The sequence below is a fragment of the Castor canadensis genome, chromosome 9, assembly GCF_047511655.1.
Source record: "Castor canadensis chromosome 9, mCasCan1.hap1v2, whole genome shotgun sequence".
In the NCBI taxonomy this organism is placed as follows: Eukaryota; Metazoa; Chordata; class Mammalia; order Rodentia; family Castoridae; genus Castor; species Castor canadensis.
Window position 1 is genome coordinate 43396385 of NC_133394.1, and position 22539 is coordinate 43418923.

The 22539-nt window shown below is 35.9% G+C and overlaps 1 protein-coding gene across 1 annotated transcript in view; it reads left to right on the forward strand.

The window, feature by feature from the left end:
• The window catches only part of Enpep (glutamyl aminopeptidase), a 92094-nt gene that overhangs the window by 30166 nt on the left and 39389 nt on the right, over window positions 1–22539 (forward strand). The window contains exons 4-10 of the mRNA XM_074041542.1: window positions 778–898; window positions 3179–3333; window positions 3885–3998; window positions 6813–6947; window positions 14943–15008; window positions 19172–19237; window positions 19363–19514. Of these exons, the coding sequence (XP_073897643.1) occupies window positions 778–898; window positions 3179–3333; window positions 3885–3998; window positions 6813–6947; window positions 14943–15008; window positions 19172–19237; window positions 19363–19514 (809 nt within the window). The remainder of the gene's footprint in view (window positions 1–777; window positions 899–3178; window positions 3334–3884; window positions 3999–6812; window positions 6948–14942; window positions 15009–19171; window positions 19238–19362; window positions 19515–22539) is intronic.

The following is a 22539-nucleotide window of genomic DNA, read 5'->3' on the forward strand; positions in this document are numbered from 1 at the left end:
GAGAAGTGCTAAACACACATGATATTCTTGTTGTGCATTAACCCTAGTGTCCAGGGACCACATCTACTTGTATGACATTATGTTTAAGAGTATTCTTGAATTTTTTTTTTTTTACAAAGTCATCCATACTTAGAATTGGGGAAGAGTCTATACTTTGTTTGACTTACCAAGTATGTCATAGGGACATAGAAAGACCCTCACAGCTTAGAGAATTGATGCACCTTGCTGAGATGACTCCCTCTCAGGAAAAATTTGGATTATTACATTTTAGGCTTTGGGAGGAGTATAGTTGAAATATCAGAAGGATAATTTGGAAGGGGAAAACAAATATTCAAGTATTCTTCAGATGAGGAAAATCACATGAATTCATTTCCTCAAAGACAAAACAGAGATAGAGAGAGAGACTGAGAGAAGGAGAGGTAGATGCATGGAGGGATGGATAGATTTATAGATGCTAAGAAGATAACACATGTTCTAAATAGAGAAAAAGTACTAATATCTTTTGGCATCTGGAACATTGTACACACCATTGTGCTTTACAGTATTTCTAGTCACTAAAGTCACTTGGTGAGTTATTCAATTTTATCGACCTTTTACATGAGTCTCAGAGATACGAAGTGATTTGTACAAGACCATGAACTTAATATGAAAGAGATTTAAATTAGACCTCTCTGACTCCAAAACCCTCTTTCTTTCAGCAATATCATGCATCACAGATTTTTGTGTTTTATCAAATGAAAAATAATTTCCACTGAATTTTTGTGTTTTGTTTAATAGCTCACTATTTATGTCCAGCCTGAGCAAAAGCACACCGCTGAGTATGCTGCCAACATAACTAAAACTGTGTTTGATTATTTTGAAGACTACTTTGATATGAACTATTCTCTTCCTAAATTAGGTGAGAATCACTTTTCATTTTCTTTTTTTTAGTATTGCCTTTGCTTTCACCTAAATTAACTAATTTCAAAATTATATCACCATTGATTACTGGTCATCTCCAAGTCCTTTCATTATATGTCTGTACTATGTGTCTAACTATAATGAGATACTGAAAGATCCATTCTGTATTTCTCCCAAAATCATTTATATACTCTATTCTTATTGGGTGAATGATGTATAGTCTTCTATTTCCAAATAAAGATGAAAGTGTTGCACAAAACTACAGAGCTTGTTAATGAAGAAGTCAGATAGAGCAACCTAAATGAGTTGATTTAAAAAAAAATCGGTACCCATTCTGGTAGTTCATGTGCCTTTCTGTCATGAGAGAGCTGGAAAATAGCAGAGGTAAACAAATGATGTTGTAAGAGTCTCATGGGCTTCCAACCTTCCCATTGTTGTGCAAGACGAATTCTAAATTCTCCAACTGTTGAAATGAAATTCTGATGCTCCTTCCAAAGTTTTTTGTTTTACTATGGGGAGAGGCATGTTTTCTTTTTAAAGTAGGATGATGGTGTGGATATATTTTCATCAATAGCAGAAATACTTCGCTAATAAACTTGAGTGATTGATATTAGCAGAACACGAAGTGTCAGACCCGTAGCAGTGTTTACAGGGGTGAAATGAAGATGGTCAGAGAACAAACCAGCCAACAATTGACCTCTTTAATCTTGCTTGTACCCTCTTTTAGAACATTATCAATGCAAAGCAATTGGAATGCGAAATTCTCTACATGAGATCTGGGCAGCTTTACAGACGCTGTGCTATCTCTTCAATTCCAATTTTCTATTGCTTAGCAAGCGTTAGAGGAGACAGAAAAAGAAGTGGCTTCTCATCAGAGTCAGAAGATGATATCAAACACCTAAATTCAGAGGTCTTTTCCTTTGAATTCACAAATATTAACTGTAGCAACAGCATAGCCTAGGAAGAGAACATCGCAAATATTCTCTCCTCTTCCTCTCTCTCTCTCAGCCCTTCAGTCTCTTCGATGTGCACTTTCAACCCTTTCAGAACTAACTCTATCATTGACTCTTTAAAATGACTTTTGCATTTATTATACTCCCAAAATTAACTGCACTGATGTTAATTAATCATAATATTAAAACTCACTAGGCAAGTGAAATTACAAAAAGTTCCTTTTGTTCAAGGATTAGGTACAAATTATACTAGACAACACTATGAAAAATATTGGTCTTTGGGAGAGGTTGGCCAGCTTTTAAAGAATATTTTTATGACAAAGTAACCAAATCTTAAAATAAAAGTAGCATGAAAAGAAAATTACTACTATAATCATTACTACTATTATCTTGTCCTCTATTTAATATATACCTATATATCTATCTTTTATTGTTTTATTTGAAAAAAGTTTTAAGAATTTTTTATTTTTATAAGAAAGAAAAAGCCTTTTCTTATAGGTTAGGTGAAAATTTTATTTTCATGCTGTAGTTCATTTGAATTATATGTAACAATAAAAAATTACATTCTGATTGTAGTTGATTAACTGGGGAAGCTGTATTTCCAACTAATCAACAGAACATTGTATATTTGGGATTTAACCCAGATCTACTCAGCACTGCCTCTCTTGTCATATATTATGTTTAAGATTGTAGGTCCCTGGGAAAATAAGTAGAAACTCCTATGGAATTCAACATATTAGACCTGGAAGGGAATTAGAAAGAATATAGTCAATTCTATGTTTCTCCAGCTTACTTAATGCATAATGCAAATGGTAAGCTATTAAATTGATAGTCACGTTGACCTCAAATTCTATAGCATTGGGATGGGATAAGAATATTCTGTATCCTTGGCTAAAGATCTAATTCTGGGCATTTAAAAGCTCTATTTCTCAGTCCTCATTTGAAGACTTCATTTTCTTTTTCCTCACAGTATCCCAAAACAGATGCTTTCCATAAAACTCAGTGAAAATTGTGGGGAGGGGGAGAAACTAATAAAAATTCAATATGGTATAGAAAAGACCAAAGACATAAAATTACTAGTCTTGGAAAAAAAATAATCTTTAAAAAAAAAGTCACGTTGATGTCTGGAGCCAACAGGAAAAGCTCCATGGAAATTTTGAGTACATTAGGACCAAAATGTTTGCACAAATGATTACTGTTTTTCACTCTAAGAAATTATTTTTAGCCTTTTAAAAACACTCATCCAAATAACTTAATTTGGTCAGACATGCTGTGGACAAATGGAAAGAATGTATTTCTCACTGGACTCTGTCTCTTTTCCATAGATAAAATCGCTATTCCAGATTTTGGTACTGGCGCCATGGAGAACTGGGGACTTGTCACTTACAGAGAAACAAACCTGCTTTATGACCCTCAGGAATCTGCCTCATCCAACCAGCAGAGGGTGGCCAGTGTGATTGCCCATGAACTAGTGCATCAGGTAAAGGATATTCGCATCAAATCGGCTTGTTTTGGAAACTGGCTTAAGACTATAGGAATAACTCAAAGTGTTGACTTAGCAGATAAAAAGTAGTCAACTCAGAAAATCCTGCATGCAAACCATTCTTAGAAAAATGGAAGGGATGAACCAAACCAGGGTGCACTGTATGTATGTATGGAAATGTAACAACGAGCCCCCCCAATGCAACTATTACATACTCATAAAAATGTGTTTTAAGAAAACATTCTTAGAACTAATAAACATTTAATCACAAAGAAACACTGAAGTCCTTTGCCATCAGTAAATACACAGGGGGCTTTCCTATAAGCTCTATATATTTCCAGTAATACAAAAATAAAGGGAGTAAATTAAGGAGAAATTAATATCATTAAAAAATCAGAATAAATAAAGCAGGACATAGATGTTAAGTGTAAAGCTTGCTGCTTCTGTGTCACAGAGATCAAATACACAAAGAAACACTTTGTAATTTTCAAGGTCTTTCTTCCATCAGGATAAGAATTTAACTATATCCTTATTGCTTATAATTTCAGTGGTTTGGAAATATTGTGACTATGGACTGGTGGGAAGACTTGTGGCTAAATGAAGGATTTGCTTCTTTTTTTGAGTACCTGGGAGTAAACCATGCAGAAAAAGACTGGCAAATGGTGAGCCCTAAACAGATACTGTCAAATCTCTATTTTCCTCCTGTAAAAAATATTGAACCCCTTCATCACAATGGTCCCGAATTAAGGGTCAAGTGCATTGGTGAACTTGAAAGTCCATTATGAAAATAGAGTGGGGCCAGCTGCTTCAGCTGACATGTCAGTAAGACACTTTGCTCAGCCCTTGAGGACAATTGGCCACTATAGTCAAAAACACCTGTCAAGGCAGAAAAAGATAGTGACAACTAGTACAGAAAGTATCAAACCTGTGTTCAAGAACGTATCTACAGTGCTAACCTTCTGATAAAAATACCACTCTCCTCTTGTAAACTACTTACCCTAGATGGATTGTTGAAATAGTGTGGAAAAGAGATTTTAAAAAACTTAATGTTTAGAAGTTAGGTGCAAATTCAAATTCTGGATGCACCATTTTATAGATTCATGACAAGAACTGGGAACATGAACAAGTTACATAGTCCTTCTCAGTCAGTTCTCTCTTCAGTGCTCAATAAGAATATTGTTCTCTATCTTATAAGCTAAAAACCTCTCAAAATGTGCATCTAATAACCTTTTAATTAATATTTTTACCTTGTGGAGTGAGCCTGGACAAAAACTTCTAGGAACCCTACAGATTTCATTTAGAAAAACTAGGTACGTTATTTATGTTTTCATCACGTAAGTGTTTTCATCTGATTGTACATGTGAATGTATGTGTGCATATGTAGATATAGGTAAGTGACTAAAGAATTGCTAGAGGTTGTGTACCATGTAGAATACTGCCCTCTACTGGAAACATTTAAAAAAAGTAAATTGTTGAAGTCCTGGTAGTTTCCCTAACCTACTTTAAAAAGTGAAAAGGCTAATTCACAACAATTATTGCTTTAAAATTTTGATCTACATCAGGATTTTCAACCATGGAACTGTTGACACTTGGGGCAAGATAATTCTTTGTCACGTTGACTGTCAAATGCATTGTAGGATATTTAACCTCATCCCTGGTCTTTTTCTACTAATTGCTAGTAGTCCCCACCCCAGTCATTACAACCAAGTGTCTCCATGTACTTCCAAAAGGCCCCTGGGAGACAAAACAAAAACAAAAACAAAAAAACCCAAAAAACTCCCCTCATTGAAAAACCACTCATCTACACTGAAAATTGTTGATTTCAATAACTCGTTGAAAAAACATAAATGGAAAATTATGTTGTCTTTTCTTTCTTAAAGAAACCCAATGCCCTTCTTATATCAAACTTTTGTAAGAAATTATTACATTTTGGCATTGTTTCAAAAATAATTTTAGTGCTTAAAAACACTTCATGCCAGGTGTGGAGACTCACACCTGTAACTCAAGAGGCTGAGGCAGGATGCTCAAGAGTGTGAGGCTAGCTGAGGCTACATACTAAGACCCTGTTTTAGGAAACCAAGGACTGAGGTCAGTGCTCAGTGGTACAGCACTTGCCTAGCATATGCATGGCCTTGGGTTTGATCACCAGTACCGCAGATGGTGGTGGTGGGGGGAGCCTCATTATATTCCAGAAGAATTTGCTGTGCAGTTGTTGAAATTTAATCATACAGTACATTTACAATTCACTTAACCCTTCATCCATCCATTCCTTCTGAATTTACTGAACAGTAGATATGGCCCAAACAAGAATAAAACACATTTTTTTAGCTCTTAATGAATTCCCAATTAAAGGTCTTGGGGGTGAAAAAGTGAAATAATTAAAGATATTTAATAAGAGAGCTCTATAAATACCACAATAGTAGAGCCTCCTTTCATCAGTGAAAAAAAATCTGTGGGCCAGGAAGATAATATAACCTTCCAGTATCACAGACTATTGATATGAAAGCCAAGAGTACAGTCAAATTCCTGATACCAAGAATAGGATTCTTTTTGAATCCTATTGAACCTCTTAGGTATAAAAAAAAATCAAAATCCACATCAAAATTACCTTATTGGCAGTAATCACTCAACAATAATACCTTGTCTATTATTAATGGGAACCACAAAACTAGAAAATATAAACTGATATAGCATGTTCCTCTTCTGGAAATATTTTTAATGAACTAGGACCAATAAAGATGTTGTTTTTTAAAAATTAGTATTGATTTAACAGAGTTAGTATGAGAATCACATTGCTTAAGGATCAAAATAACAATGGCAACTCATGTGTTAAGCTCTCACTCTGTCAGGCATTATGCCAAATGCTTACCATGAACTATGTCGTCAAGTCCTGTGCACAAGGCCAAGAGTAGGTGCCACTTGTAAGTGAAGGAATGTGCTTAAACTTACACATCAAGAGAATGAGAAAGACTGACCTTTGAACCCAGAAGGTCCCATTTCACAACCCCTAGATTTTGCTGACAAAACCCAGTGCTGAAATGAGAAGTGATTATTAGAACTAAAGAATAAGCTATTGTTTTCTTTAAATAATTATAATCATCCAAATCCCAATGACAAGTTGACATGAAACAAAAACTGAGCATCACCTTTACTACATGTTTAATTCTCAGAATAAACCTGTGAGGTAATGTAAAATCATTCCCTTCACACAGACATGGACACAGGTCTGGAAAAGTTTGGCACAGTCCAAAAGCCACAGAAGTAGTAGAATTCATAATTACTTGTTTGTCTTGACCTGTCTTATAGTACAGGTCAAAAGAATAATAAATACAAGAAAAGAATGGCAACAGACCAATGCAACATGAGATTAAAGACCAAATATTTGTCTTAAATAATTTGAGTCATTTACAATTATTTCCCCCAATTTTATTATGTATGGTATTATGAAATTTCTGTGGCTCATTCTGTCATTTCAGCGTGAACAGATATTACTTGACGATGTCTTACCTGTCCAAGAGGATGATTCTTTAATGACTTCACATCCAGTTGTTGTCACTGTGACAACTCCTGCTGAAATAACATCTGTTTTTGATGGAATATCATATAGCAAGGTGAGAGAAATATTGCATTATCTCCAATATCTTCCTGTTGGACTTTTTCTCTTAGTAAGTGCCTAAAACAGCTAGGAATGGTTAGGCTCTGCCTGAGCTCTAGAAAATAGGATAGAACTTACTCTGGGTGCTGACTATTCAATAGTAGTTGGTACTTTCAATAAAGCTAACCAATCCTGGTCATTGCCCAGAATTTTGAATCCAATTTTTAAAAATTTCTATTTTCACATTTGCTTATAACTACTTTTATTCTTTTTTTTATTCATTTACTCACATGTGCATACATTGTTTGGGTCATTGCTCCCCTCTGCCCCTTCAGTTCCAGGCAGCTCCTGTTCTGCCTTTATCACTAATTTTGTTGAAGAAAAGAGACAAGCCTAATAAGGAAGACAAAGCGTTTTTGCTAGTTGAGTTGAGGATAGCTATACAGAGAGATTGCTAGCATTGCTTTCATGTACACATGTGTTATGACCCATGTTAATTCATCTCTAACTGATCTTTGCACTGGTTACTGATCCCCTTCTCATGATAACCTGTTGTTTTAAGGTTTCTGTATTAGTTCCTCTGGAGTGGGGACATCAAACGCTTTCATATTATGGGTTTTCTATCTATTCCAATACCTCCCATATGTGCTCTCCCCTTATCATGTGATCCAAGTCCAACCACATTGCTGTATTTGCCCTAGATCTAAAGTCTGCATATGAGGGAGAACATAAGATTTTTGGTCTTCTGAGCTTGGCTGACCTCACTCAGAATGATGTTCTCCAGTTCCATCCATTTACCTGCAAGTGATAAGATTTCATTCTTTTTCATGGCTGAGTAAAATTCCACTGTGTACAAATACCACATTTTCTTGATCCATTCATCAATAATGGGGCATCTTGGTTGTTTCCATAACTTGGCTATTGTGAATAGCGCTGCAATAGACATGGGTGTGCAGGTGTCTCTGGAGTAATCTGTGTTACATTTCTTTGGGTATATCCCCAGGAGTGGGATTGCTGGATCATATGGCAGGTCTTTGTTTAGTTTTAAGAAGTCTCCAAATTTTTTTCCAGAGTGGTTGTATCAGTTTGCATTCCCACTAGCAGTGGACTAGGGTTCCTTTTTCCCCACATCCTCACCAGCACTTGTTGTTGGTGGTGTTTTTGATGATGGCTATTCTAACAGGGGTGAGGTGGAATCTTAGTGAGGTTTTGATTTTCATTTCCTTTATGGCCAGAGATGGTGGGCATTTTTTCATGTATTTTTTGCCATTTGGATTTCTTCTTTTGAGAAAGTTCTGTTTAGTTCAGTTGCCCATTTCTTAATTGGTTCATTGATTTTAGGAGAGTTTAGTTTCTTAAGTTCCCTGTATATTCTGGTTATCAGTCCTTTGATATATAGTTGGCAAATGTGTTCTCCCATTCTGTAGGTGATCTCTTCAGTTTACAGACCATTTCTTTTGTTGTGCAGAAGCTTTTTAATTTCATGAAGTTCCATTTATTCATCTTTCTCTTAGTTGCTGGGCTGCTGGGGTTCTATTGAGGAAGTCTTTGCCTATACCTATTATTTCCAGAGTGTTTCCTGCTCCTTCCTGTACCAACTTCAGAGTTTCAGGTCTGATATTTAGGTCCTTGATCCATTTTGAGTTGATACTAATACAGAGTGATAGACATGGATCTAGTTTCAGTTTCTTACACATGGGTAACCACGTTTCCCAGCAACATTTGTTGAAGAGGTGGTCTTTTCTCCATCATATATTTTTGGCAACTTAGTCAAAAATAACGTAGGTATAGTTGTGTGGATTCATATTTGGGTCCTCTGTTCTGTTCCACTGGTCTTCATGTCTGTTTTTGTGCCAGTACCATGCTGTTTTTATTGCTATTGCTTTGTAATATAATTTGAAGTCAGGTATTGTGATACCTCCAGCATTGCTCTTTTTGCTGAGTATTGCCTTGGCTGTTTGTAGTCTTTTGTGTATCCAAATGAACTTTAGGGTAGATTCTTCAATCTCTGTGATGAAAGTCATTGGGATTTTGATGGGAATTGCATTAAACATGTAGATTGCTTCTGGTAGTATAGCCATTTTTACTATGTTGATTCTGCCAATCCATGAGCATGGGATATCTCTCCACCTTCTGCAGTCTTCCTCGATCTCTTTCTTCATGAGTTTGTAATTCTCCTTATAGAGGTCATTCATATCCTTTGTTAAATTTACTCCTGGGTATTTGATTTTTTTTGAGGCTATTGTGAATGGAGGTTTCCATATATTCCTTCTCAGTTTGTTTGTTGTTGGTGTATAAAAAAGCTAATGATTTTTGTAAGTTGATTTTGTATCCTGCCACCATACTGTAGCTGTTTCAGTGTCTAAGAGTTTTTAGGTAGAGTATTTTGGGTCTTTAAGGTATAGGATCATATTGTCCACAAATAAGGATATTTTTGCAGTTTTTTTACCTATCTGTATTCCTTTTATTTCTTCTTCTGCCTAATTGCTCTGGCTAGAAATTTCAGTACTGTGTTGAATAGGAGTGGGGATAGTGGGCACCCTTGTCTCATTCCTGATTTTAGGGGGAATGGTTTCAGTTTTTCACCATTAAGTATGATGTTTGTCATATATAGCCTTTATAATGTTGAGGTACATTCTTTCTATTCCTAATTTTCTTAGCGCTTTTATCATGAAGTGGTGTTGGATCTTGTCGAAGGCTTTTTCTGCATCTATTGAGATGATCAAATGGTTTTTGTCTTTGTTTCTATTGATGTGCTGTATTACATTTATAGATTTGTGTATGTTAAACCACCCCTGCATTCCTGGGATAAAGTCGACTTGGTCATGGTGGATGATCTTTCTGATGTATTGTTGGAATCGGTTTGCCATTATTTTATTAAGGATTTTTGCATCGATATTCATTAAGGAAATTGGCCTGTAGTTCTCCTTTTTGGAGATGTCTTTGTCTGGTTTGGGGATTAGAGTAATATTGGCTTCATAAAATGAGTTAGGCAGTGCTCCTTCCCTTTCTAGTTCATGGAACAGTTTAGGGAGAGTTGGTATTAGCTCTTCTTTAAATGTCTGATAGAATTCAGCAGTGAATCCATCAGGTCCTGGACTTTTCTTTTTTGGGAGGCTCTTGATAGCTGCTTCAATTTCTTTTTGTGTTATAGATCTATTCGGGTGATTAATATCTTCTTGGTTCAGTTTTGGGTAGTTGTAAGTTTCTAGAAATCTGTCCATTTCTTCAAGATTTTCAAATTTATTAGAGTATGGGCTCTCAAAGTAATCTCTGATGATTTTTGGATTTCTGTGGTGTTTGTTGTTATCTCCCCTTTTGCATTTCTGATTATACTGATTTGGGTTTTTTCTCTCCTCATTTTAGTCAGGTTTGCCAGGGGTCTGGTCAATCTTATTTATTTTTTCAAAGAACCAGCTTTTTGTTTCATTGATTCTTTGTATGGTTTTTTTTGTTCCTATTTCATTGATTTCAGCCCTTATTTTAATTATTTCTTTCCTTCTGCTTGTTTTGAGATTTGCTTGTTCTTGTTTTTCTAGGAGTTTGAGATGTAGTGTTAGGTCATTGATTTGAGATCTTTCTGTCCTTTTAATATATGCATTCATGGTTATAAACTTTCCTCTTAGGACTACCTTTGCTGTGTCCCATAAGTTCCAGTAGGTCATGTTTTCATTTTCATTAGCTTCCAAGAAACTTTTAATTTCCTCTTTTATTTCATTAGTGACCCATTCATCATTGAGTAACGTGTTGTTCCGCTATTTTTTACTGCTGTTTTTGTTGTTGATTTCTAGTTTTAATGCATTGTGATCAGATAGAATGCATGTGATTATTTCTTTTTTCTTATATTTGCTGAGGCTTGCTTTGTGCCCTAAGAGATGATCAATTTTGGAAAAGATTCCCTGGGCTGCTGAAAAGAATGTGCATTGTATAGAAGTTGGATGAAATATCCTGTAGACATCAGCTAGGTCCTTTTGATCAATGGTGTGATTTAATTCTAGGATTTCTTTATTGATTTTTTTGTTTGGATGACTGATCTATTGGTGATACGGGGGTATTAAGGTCTCCCACTACCACTGTGTTGGTGTCTATGTATGTATTTAGGTCCTTCAGAGTATGTGTGATGAAATTGGGTGCATTGACATTGGGTGCATATAGGTTGATAATTGTTATTTCCTTTTTGTGTATTTCCCCTTTTATTAGTATGGAGTGTCCTTCTTTATCTCGTTTGATCAATGTAGGTTTGAAGACTACTTTGTCCGAGATAAGTATTGCTACCCCTGCCTGTTTGCGGGGACCATTGGCTTGGTAAATCTTCTTCTAGCCTTTCACTGTCAGCCAGTGCTTGTTTCTGTCAATGAGATGGATCTCCTGTAAACAACAGATTGTTTGATCTTCCTTTTTAATCCAGTTTTTCATACGGTGTCTTTTGATGGGGGAATTTAGTCTATTAACATTCAGTGTTAGTATTGATAGGTATGTGGTGATCCCTGTCATGTAGTTGTCTTTTTTGATTAATGGTTTGATATTGTGTAGCTGAATCAGTGTTACTCTCTACTTTCTTGCCTTTTCTTCTCCTGTGGTTTGATATTGACTGCCCTTTCATGGTTTTGTTTGCTTTCATTTTCTTTGTGCAGAATTCCTTAGAGAATCTTTTATAGTGGTGGCTTGGTGGTCATATATTGTTTTAGTTTCTGCTTATCATGGAACACTTTTATTGTTCCATCTATTTTAAATAATAGTTTTTCTGGGTAGAGTATCTTAGGATTGAAGTTATTTTTATTCAGTGCTTGGAAGACTTCACTCCATGCTCTTCTTGATTTTAATGTTTCCATTGAGAAGTCTGCTGTGATTTTGAAAGGTTTACCTTTGTATGTTATTTATTTTTTCTTTCTTACAGCCTTCAATATTCTTTCTCTAGTCTCTGTACTTGTTGTTTTAATGATAATATGTCATGGGGTAGTTCTATTTTGGTCAAGTCTGTTTGGTGTTCTGGAGGCTTCCTTTACCTAAATGGGCATAGTTTTCTCTAGATTTGGGAAATTTTCTGTTATTATTTTGTTGAATATATTACACATTTCTTTTGCTTGCACCTCTTCTCCTTCTTCAATGCCCATTATTTGCAGGTTTGGTCTTTTGATGGAGTCAGTGAGTTCTTGCATTTTCTTTTCACAGGTGTTGAGTAGTTTACCTAATAGTTCTTCAGTTTTTCCTTTAATTTTCATTGCATCTTCAAGTTCTGAGATTCTGTCTTCTGTTTCTTCTCTTCTGCTGGAATGGCCTTCCATTTTGTTTTGTATTTCTGTTTCATTCTTTTTTCTGAGGTTTTCCATGTCATGGGTTACTTCATCTTTAATACTGTCAATTTTTGTCCTTAATTTGTTTATCTCTTTGTTTATGGTGGTCTCAGTTTCAGTTTAGTTTTTATTTAGGGCTTCTATGATTTTATTTATTTGTTTTTAGGTTTTCTCATATTCTTTGTTTTTGTTGTCTTGGAATTTCTTGAGTGCCTCCTGTATGTTTTGGTTGACCATGTCTAGTAACATCTCTATGAAATTCTCATTAATTACTTATAGGATTTCTTCTTTCAGGTTGTTCTTGTGGGCTTTGTTGGGTTCCTTAGTATAGTTTATCTTTGTTTTGTTGGAGTCTGGATCTGAGTATCCTTTTTCTTCATTTTGCCCTAAATCCTTTACTACTTTATTTTGGGGGGCGGGGAGAATGTTTTCCCTGACTTTTTCTTCTTCTTATTTTTCCACTAGGTACCATTTCTGTCCCTGGATTATGTGTAATTTAGTATTAGCTTGGTTGCAATATGAATATTAACAAAACCAAGAGAGAATAATAAAAAAGAGAAGGAGAGGGAAAGATAAAAGGAAGAGAGAAAAGAGGAAAAAAGAAAGAAAGAAAGAAAAAAGATGGGAGAGATGGTGGGCGATCAAACTGCAAACCAGGCAGGCTTAAAGAAGGGAGGAAAAAAAAATAATAATCACCAGTTCTGGAACAGTAAAATTACAGGCAGTCTTAGCATCCAGTCCTGTCTGTGTACCTCTTAGGTACGTTTGGAGTGCTCTAGTGGCAGCCCGAGCTGAAGCCTGGCAGTGCAGTTATCTGGAAAGCCTGTAGAGCTGGGGCCTGGCTCTACCCAAGAGACAGGGATCCCGGCAGGCTGGGGGATGCTGCTGGGGCATGCATCCTGCGTGGCCCAAGGGGCGGGGGTCCTGGAAGAGCGTGGATCCAGCATGGGGTTAGGGCCTGGCATAGCCTGAGGGGTGGGGATCCTGGCAGAGCAGAGCAGTCGCTCTGCGGGCCTGCGGGGTGGGGACTTGGCAGGCCAGCTGTTATTTTATTAGATTGTGGCGTGGAGAAGCCTTCCACGATCTAAAGGTTTAGAGTGCCATATTTTTGGCTCTCTCTGGTCCTTTACTTCAGCCAAGCATGTCTCTGGCATCTCCATAGGGTCCCTGGTTCACTACTTTTATTCTGATAAATAAACATTTAGACTTTAAGCATTCAATGAAAATGCTTTTCTTAAGACAGTAAATGTTACTTTTCTGGTATGATGTCGTTGAGGAATGCCATACCTTTAATGCTTCTGGTAAACATTTCAATCCAACTCAATAGAAGGAGATAGCTCTATTCATTTTAACATGAGGTTTAAATATGACTTTGTCAGCATATTGTAGATATGCTAACACTCAAACTTTATGAAATTTTGCTGAAAATCTATAGCTCAAAGTTTTATATTACCCATTCTCTTTCACTACACCTCTTACAAGTTCTTTTAAACATACAGTATTCCATACCTGTATATAACAAAATTAAAATTTTTGTTTTAGTTATTTTCCACATCAGTTTCTCATAGTTTACCCACTACATTATATCATTCAAAAGCTTGTAAACTGTTACATTTTTATTATCCTAGGTTATACCTAAAACTTTTATTCATATTTGAATTATTAAGATGAATGCTTATTAAAATTGGCCTTAGCAAAAACAACTATTAGTACTTGAAGTTTACAGCATATTTCAGCTTCCCTTATCATATCATTCCCAGGGCATCATTTCAGGCTTCTTTTATTTATTTTTCTTTCACATTATTAGTAGTTCTTTTTACCTTCCTAATCTACTTATAGCCTATTTTAATAACTCACCTGGGAGACATTAGAATCTGTCCTCCCTGAGTTCTAGGTATTCCATAGGCTTAAAATATAGGTAAGAAACGAACAAATAAATGTTTCGAAGCATCTAGTCTTTTTACTAGGACCCCAAACAATTTTAAATGCTTAATAAGTGATAGTAAAAATTACTAAGTTAAGTGGAGAGACAATATTTTTCTGGTCAGTTACTTGAACATTGCTTTAATATTTATAAATAATTAATCTAAGAGTTAATTTTTTATTTTATAACTTTTACATTTAAGAGTTAATATTATAACATATGAAAGAAAATTAGAAAACAGAGTTATCAGATTCTTCACATGAAAGAAAATCAATGAGATTAATACTTTTGAGAGATTTTGGACTAAGTTACATATTTGTATTAAATTGTTTGACAAGATGATTCTCAGACTCTCTCCTTCCTTCTGTTTAATGTAATTGTTTTTCCAGCATGGTGCTATAGTTTATAATTTGTCAAAATTTTACCTTGAAACTTTCTTCCTCAAAGAATGTGATTTTAAAAAACAAAACAAAATTCTACTTCTTTTATTAGCCAAGCTCCACCTGCTGGTTGATTTGGGGAAGTGCAACCATTGTTTCAGCCTCAATCCCCTGAAAGGATGGCCATTTAGAAATTCTCTTCACTTTTTAGTTATTTAGAAGCATAGATACAGGGGTGCTTCAAGTGATGTTTTTCTCCTAAAATCATAGACCTATAATCATATAATTTAGCAGATTCATCTTAAAGTAACAGTCTCACAAATATAATTGTGAAATGTCACAATAGTGATAACTGATATTTGTTCCCTCCGTAACCTGTATTAGTTTAATCAGTTATTTTTTATCCATCATAGGGAGCTTCTATTCTGAGAATGCTTGAAGACTGGATAACACCAGAGAAATTTCAAGAAGGATGTCGGGTATGACTTATTACTGTCAGTAATATTAAAGGCAAACTATGTATACTGTGTGTGGTTGGTGAATGTTAGATCTATGGCTAACTAAGAATTGCTCCCTTTTTGCTTCCCTTACTTAGGGGTAGATAATACAGCAAGAGATAACAGGTGATTTCACATGAAGGCCCTGCATGCATTGTATCAGTAATAATCATTTACCAGAATTGTCATGGAGAAGTTCAAGTAGATGACTTTGTCATTTTTGATACCCTTTCCTTACATGTTATGCAGTTTGGTTACCCTAACAGAACACCACAGACTTGTGGCTTAAACAACTGACATTTATTTTTTCACAGTTCTGGAGACTGGAAGTCTAAGATCAAGGTGCTGTCAGTTCAGTTCCTTTCCTTGTCTTATAGATGACCACCTTTTTGCTGTGTCCTCACATAGCAAAGAGAGAGAGAGCACCCTGGTGGCTTTTGTAAGAACATTGATCTCATCATGAGAGTCTCATCTCTCATGGCTTCATCTAAATTTGAACAGCTCCCAAAGACATCACCTCCAAATACCATCATGTTGGGGGCCAATTCTTCAACAAATAAATTTTGGGGGAACACAGTTCATTCCATAGCAAAATAATATGAAAGTCTAACTCTATCTCTAAGGGTCTGCCCTTACAATGAGCAGAAGACTTTTTCCTTATTATTGGACTAGAAAAAATCAGTGTAAATATTTTTTTTACTGTGGAGTCAATGGATAAAGAGGTCTGCTTCCTTCTGGAAAGAGAAATAGAAATGAATTTTCTAATGCACTGCACACATCCCGCCTAAACACACTACTCCAATGGAGGCTTCAGTTTCATTCTCCTTCTTCTAGCAGAGGCTTCGGTTTCATTCTCCTTCTAGCAGACCCTCAGCCAATTGGCTCAGATCTGGTGTTTTATAACAGATATTACTGAAGTCACTGCAGTGTGTCCCCATAACTGCTCTGTCTGCAGGTTAAAAACTAAGTCCTGTTCCTGCTCCTTCTCTCCCACCCCCACCCTCCCACTGTGACAGCCCCTGGGAGTTGGGAGTCGCAGCGGTGTTGGTGGCACCCAGTCCATATAGCAGAAAGCAGGGTGGAACAGGGGCCCTAACTTCCACAGAGAGTACCAGTTCTTCTTTGACATATGATTTCCCAAGAAAGAGAGAGAGAGAGAGACAGAGAGAGAGAGAGAGAGAGAGAGAGAGAGAGAAAAGGGAGGAAGAGAGAAAGAAAAAAGAAAATTCAATATTAACTTTAGGGTTGGGCATGTAGCTCAGTGGTAGAGTGCTTGTCTAGAATGTGTAAGGTCCTGGGTTCATTCCTTAGCCCCTCCCCCAAATAGTTAATATTCCATTAATATAGTTTTCATTGTAAATGAAATTGTCACATATAAATAGCACATTCTTGGTATCTTCAGAACTGAGTTCAAATTAAAATTAAATTAAAAGTACTTCAAATCAACTTTTTTAGAGAAGTACCATTAACGGTAAACTGCTAATCTAATAATTCCATAGCACACTCACGTTTCCTTTAACCTGATAATCTCTTATAACTAATTTTAAAAGTCTTGTCTCAACTTTTCTCAAGTTAAAGTCTTCTGCTACTCTAACATTGACTATAGATGGTGTTAAAAACTGAACTAGGATGAATAGTTAGTAGTTTTTCATACCAGTATTGTACTATGGAATAGAATTTACAAGAAGAAGCCACCAAAACACTCTTCTTTCAATCTTCAGATACTAGGTAATATCTGACAATGGTATGTGACCAATATACACCAATTCAGAAAGTTCTCAGACCAGCTTGGACACTCCTTCACCCAATAGCTATTACCATCACACTGTAATTGTCACTCCTAAATCCCACAATCTGTGAAATTAGAGTTCAAAGTCTTTCCCATACAAATACTAACTTTCAGCCAAAAGTGGCTCTCATTAGTTAATCTGATAGCTGTTGAATCTGGGGGTGACCAGTTGTCAGTTTTCCTTCATGCATTCCACATTTCCTTAAATCTGACCTCAGATAGCAAAATAAGGCAAAGTCACCAACTAGAAAATCCTCAAGGCTATACTGGTATTAAAAGAAAGTATAATAAGTAATGGAGAATTGATAATAATGTATGTTTGTGAAAAAGAAACTGAGAAAGATGTACATCCTTTCTTTTTCTACTAGTATCAGTAGTGTACCTGGTAAAATAGAAATGACTGAGCTAAAAAATGTCCTTTTCCTTCCTGAAATACTAGGAGTAGAAATACACTTTCCCTTTGAGCTCACCAGTACCTAGGTACCATGACCTAGGCTGCCATGTGATTTTGACTAGAATGACTACATTGTGATTATCCAAGTGAAGGAGAAAATTTATTTGTATAGAGTATTTGGAATTACTAATTGAGACAAAATAAATACAGTATCTTTAATATAGTGATTCTATAAATTTCTATTCAGCTCAGGATAATTAATAAATTACCATTTAAAAAACAAGAATAACAACAATCATGATAAAAACTACACACACTGATCCAGGATTCAGAATTCCCCTCCTATCACTATCAAGTGGATCTCTAGGTGTCCAGGTACTTAGGCAAAGCACTATCCTTCACCTCAAAAATGTGGGAGTCATATCAAATAATATTTAAGGTCCCAACTAGTTCTAAGATTGTCAGTATTTCTAAGCTCAAAACCTTGTAAGTATACAAACTTCTCTAAATCAATTTTGAGAAGATAAGACATGAGCAGTGTCTCATGTCTTATCTCAGCTACTTGGAAGGAAGAGATAGAAGGATTTCAGTTGGAGGCTAGCCCGGTCAAAGAACTAGCAAAACCTTATCTTAACAAATAAGCCAGGTATAGCGGTGCATGGCTGTCATCCATGAAGCAGAAGCAGAAGTAGGAAGATGGTGGTCCGAGGTCAGGCCCAGGCCAAAGCAAGACCGTGTCTGAAAAATAACTAAAGACAGAGGGACTGGAGGCATAACTCAAGTGGTAGAGCACCTGCCTAGCAAGCACAAGGCCCTGATCTCAAACCCCAGTACCACAAACAAACAAAAAAACCCTCACAATAATATTCAGTAGTGTCTTTGGTCATTAATTGTCATCAATTCACGAATATGGCTTTGATTATTATTATACTATCTAATTATTTTATTATGATACAATTAGTGATTAGTGCAATGCTGGAAGCAATACCAAAAAAATGATAGATTATTTGCTTCCTTTCTCTTCCTTTGCCTGCCCTCTGGTGGTAATGTTGAGAAGTGAATTACCCAAAACAACAGAAATGGAGGCAGGGATCCAAAGTGGCCTCAGCCTTCCCCCAGTCTTCCTGGAGTTCTGTTAATTTTGTTTTAACTCTCTGTGTTTGAAATGAAGAGGAATTTAAAAGATAATGTAATTTAAGTATAGCATTTGTTGAAAATTATAGCAATTTAGGTTGAAAATTATTTATACAAGCTTAACTATTAAGAACACTTAAAAAGGTTTTTTTTCTCACTAAGACTTCATATTTTAAACAGGACATTTTAGAAATAATAGGAGTGATTCAATAGGACTTTGGAAAGTTTCCTGGAGAACTACAGCCAGTGCCCATTTAGGAGATTAGGAGCGCACAGGGATTTTCTCTGGATATATTTTACTCCATTTCTGAAAATTCATAGACAGAGAAAGATTTTGTGAACAGAATTGTCTGAAGAGGAAGACTTCTATTTAAAAGATTCACCTTTTACAAGTGTTTGAAGAGTGAAGACTTATTGTTTAAAGTAAATAATTTCTTTATTTCATCCCATTGTCACTATCATTATTATTGTTTAAAAGATTGTGTATTCATTTCCTCAGAACAGAAGCCAACAGAGAAAATCCAGCTTACCACTCATTTTGTTTTTAAGGTTCATGTACTAAAGGAAATTTCTATATTTTAAAATGACTGAAAACATAATAGGAATACTCATGACATGAAAATTATATAAAAATTCAAATTATCAGTGTGCATGGCTAATGTTTTATTGGAAGACAGCCATACTCATTTATTTGCATATTGTCTAAGGTTGATTTTGTGCCATGGAGACAGAATTGAGCAGTTGTGAGTAGGGGTTAAGTTCATATTGTGGAAGTATGAGAAAATCCAATATTGCCTTCTAAAGTACTTATTAATCTCTTGCATATAGCTTTACCTGAAAAAATTCCAGTTCCAGAATGCAAAAACTTCAGATTTTTGGGAATCACTGGAAGAGGTAAGGAAGAGCATATCGCCAAGTGTTTCTTTGTGTAATTAACACATGATTTATCCATCATTTCTTTATCTAACTATTCTACCCTTTCTATTTCCCCTTATTTATACATTTTTTTTCAATCTCAGGCAAGTAATCTACCAGTGAAAGAAGTAATGGATACCTGGACTAGCCAGATGGGTTATCCTGTGCTTGATGTGCATGATCTGGGGAACATCACGCAGAAACGCTTTCTGTTGGACTCAAAAGCTGACCCTTCCCAGCCACCTTCAGACTTTGGGTAAGGATCCACAAAGCAGTTCAAAAGAAAAGTAGGTACATGACAAAAATTCTGGTCATATGCGTGGATCTTGCTCTCATATGCATGCTTGATGGATGGTGGTATGAAGGCATTATTTAGGGAATGAGATCAAAACTAACCTAATGGTCTCCATTTCAAAATGGTAGGTTGAATAATTGTGTCTATGTCTATTCTTCCCAGATTTTAGAGAACAGAGGAATGAAGAAGTAAAAGAAATGAACCTGTAAGAGTAAAAAAGAACATAATGGTGGGGCTGTATGTGTCACAGAATTCTGGAAGACAAGCAGAAGGAGAATTAGTGAGGGAAAACAAGCTAAGGAAGATGCAGGCAGATAGTAATAATAAGGGCACTTCACTATTTCTAGACAGGCTTTGGGCTCAGGTTCAGAATGAAGACTGAAGGGCAGATGTGAGAAGTCAAGCTGGTGCCAGTTGGACCTGTTTCCTTACTTTATCCCCACCTACACTATTTCTTTGTACAGAACCCTTGGAAATCTGGCAATGACCCCAGGTAAAAATCTAGAGAGCTTTTTTCTTAAGACATAGACTAAATCAGTGAAAAGAGCCAAGGACTTCCATTTTGTTGGGTCTCCCAGAGCAAAGCCTTCTTCATATGGCTTCTTCACCCATCAGTTGTGGGATAGGTGGGCTGGAACTCTCAGGTGGTGCTATGCAGTGGAGAAGGCTATCTCAAAACCACATCACCCTCTTCAGTAGTGGAGTGATTACAAACCAGACAGACATCAAGAATGATCAACTTGTTTCTTCTTTCTTAATGAAGAAACACAAGACACATAAAAACTCTCTACACATCAAAGCTTAAAAGCCTATGTGACCAAACAGACAAACAAATGAGAAAACCCTGACTCTTTAAGAAATGCAAGTGAGGAGCCAGAAAATAAATTCATGAAATATATTCAGAGATCAAAGCAACTATTATAACTATTATCTAAGACAGAGAACGTCTTGAAAAGGCAAGCTGAGAACACAAAAGGGCTCTGGAAGGTGAAATTTTGGATGTCAAAAAAAAAATAGGCTAACTAGAAGTAAATTTGGGAGAAATTCTTTAAAAATAGAGAGCAAACACACCTGATAAATGTGAAAGAGAAGACCAATATAGAAAGTCCAACACGTGGCTAATAGGAATCCCTCAAAAAGAAAACAGAAGCATAAGGGCAAAGTATATTTTAAAAAGCTATAAAACAATATGAGGTTTCTGATGAATAAGTTCCACTTAGCATACAGTACAAAAAGGAAAAAGAACATACAAGTTGAGGGTGTAGCTCAGTGCTAGAGCAAATGGTTAGCATGCAGGAAGTCCTGGATTCAGTCTCCAGCAGCAAGATCAAAACAAAACAACAGCAGCAACAAACCCTACCTAGATGGAGCCTCAGGATCTTTAGAAAACAGTTACCATGGCATAGACTTCTCCCTAGCAACCTGAATGCAAGAAGAGAATGGAATAATGCCTCCAAAATATTGAAGCAAAAGATACTTTCTACACCCAAACTAAACCAAGTAATGATAGTAATGATATTTTTAGAAAATGCAATCCCAGAAAAATGCCTTCCAAATAACACTTAGAAAGTGACTTAAGGTGGGATTGGGGGTTAGAGAGGAAGAAAAAGAAAATGAAGAGGTAGGAATAAATCAAAATGGAGAAAGACATGAGACATGGAATCAGTGCTTCCCACCTAGGGGAGCATGGACTGTCTGTGAGAGCAGATCACTAGTCAAAGCTGGTAATCTTCATGATAAAGAAATTATTTATCCCCACTAGATAGCCTGGTTGGGAAGATGGAAATACCTGGGGACTTGGTGAAAGCCCATTACTTTGGTCATCTATAAAAAAAGAAATCCAAAATCAAAGAGTATATATAAAAATTATGATATAAAAATATGAAGAAGGTAGAAGGAGTTTTTTATTTTGATGAATTTATGTACAAATTTCCCTAATTAAATTCTCCTGGGTATTTAAGCAGTGCTTATAAACATAATCAAATCTCTTGCATATACATTTATAGAGATGTATAAATGCAACCAAATTCTTCTGAACACTACTAATCAAAATTTCTAATTTCAAAACTATGACTACCTACAGATAGTCTATAGACTATAGACTATAGATTTAGATTTATAAATCATTTTTTGAAATGTTCCCCAAATTAAATTTTATTTACTTATTTTTTAAAATTATTCATTTATTCACACATGTGTACATTGTTTGAGTCATTTCTACCCCCTCCCCTGACCCCACACTCTCCCTAGATTTATAAATCTAATCAGAATCCTTGTATCTTTTAAAAATTCCTTGATATTTATAAATTTAGATTTATAAATATTAAAAAAACCTATGTATTTTCATAAATCTTTCATAAAACTTTACCAAACAAGATTTTTCCTGACATTTAAACATGACTACTAAGTTACAGTTTTCTAAGTATTTCAACTAAAATTACAAATCACATATATTAATTTCTCTACTTTTCCAGCTTTTAAAAAAATGCTTCCAGGGCTGGGGATATAGCTCAGTGGTAGAGCACTTGCCTAGCATGGAAAGGCCCTGGGTTCGATCCCCAGCATCACACACACACAGAAAATGTTTCAAATAATATGAATGCTGACAAAACATTATTGCACAGCTGAGGATCTCAACACTTAACCACATTTGTATGTGGATACCTTGTACGAAGTCTTAATCCTCTAAATATTTCTGCATCAGCAAATAGTTTTGTGTGTACATTTCTGGGGTGGTAATTCCCTCCCCCAAACTAAAGGGAACAGATTAGAATCTCAGTACACCCAGCCCTGGGACCAGCCCAGGAAACTGGACACACCATTCTGGGGACATCATCCCCATCCAGTTTACCCAACTGAGCCCCTCCCAGTATGGATACTGGCTAAACCAGAGCAGCATGGTGTGTCACTGGTCCCTGGACATTGTTCCAATTTCACTCTTGCCCAGTTTTTATTGTTCCCTCCTTTCTACTTTTTTAATACTTAG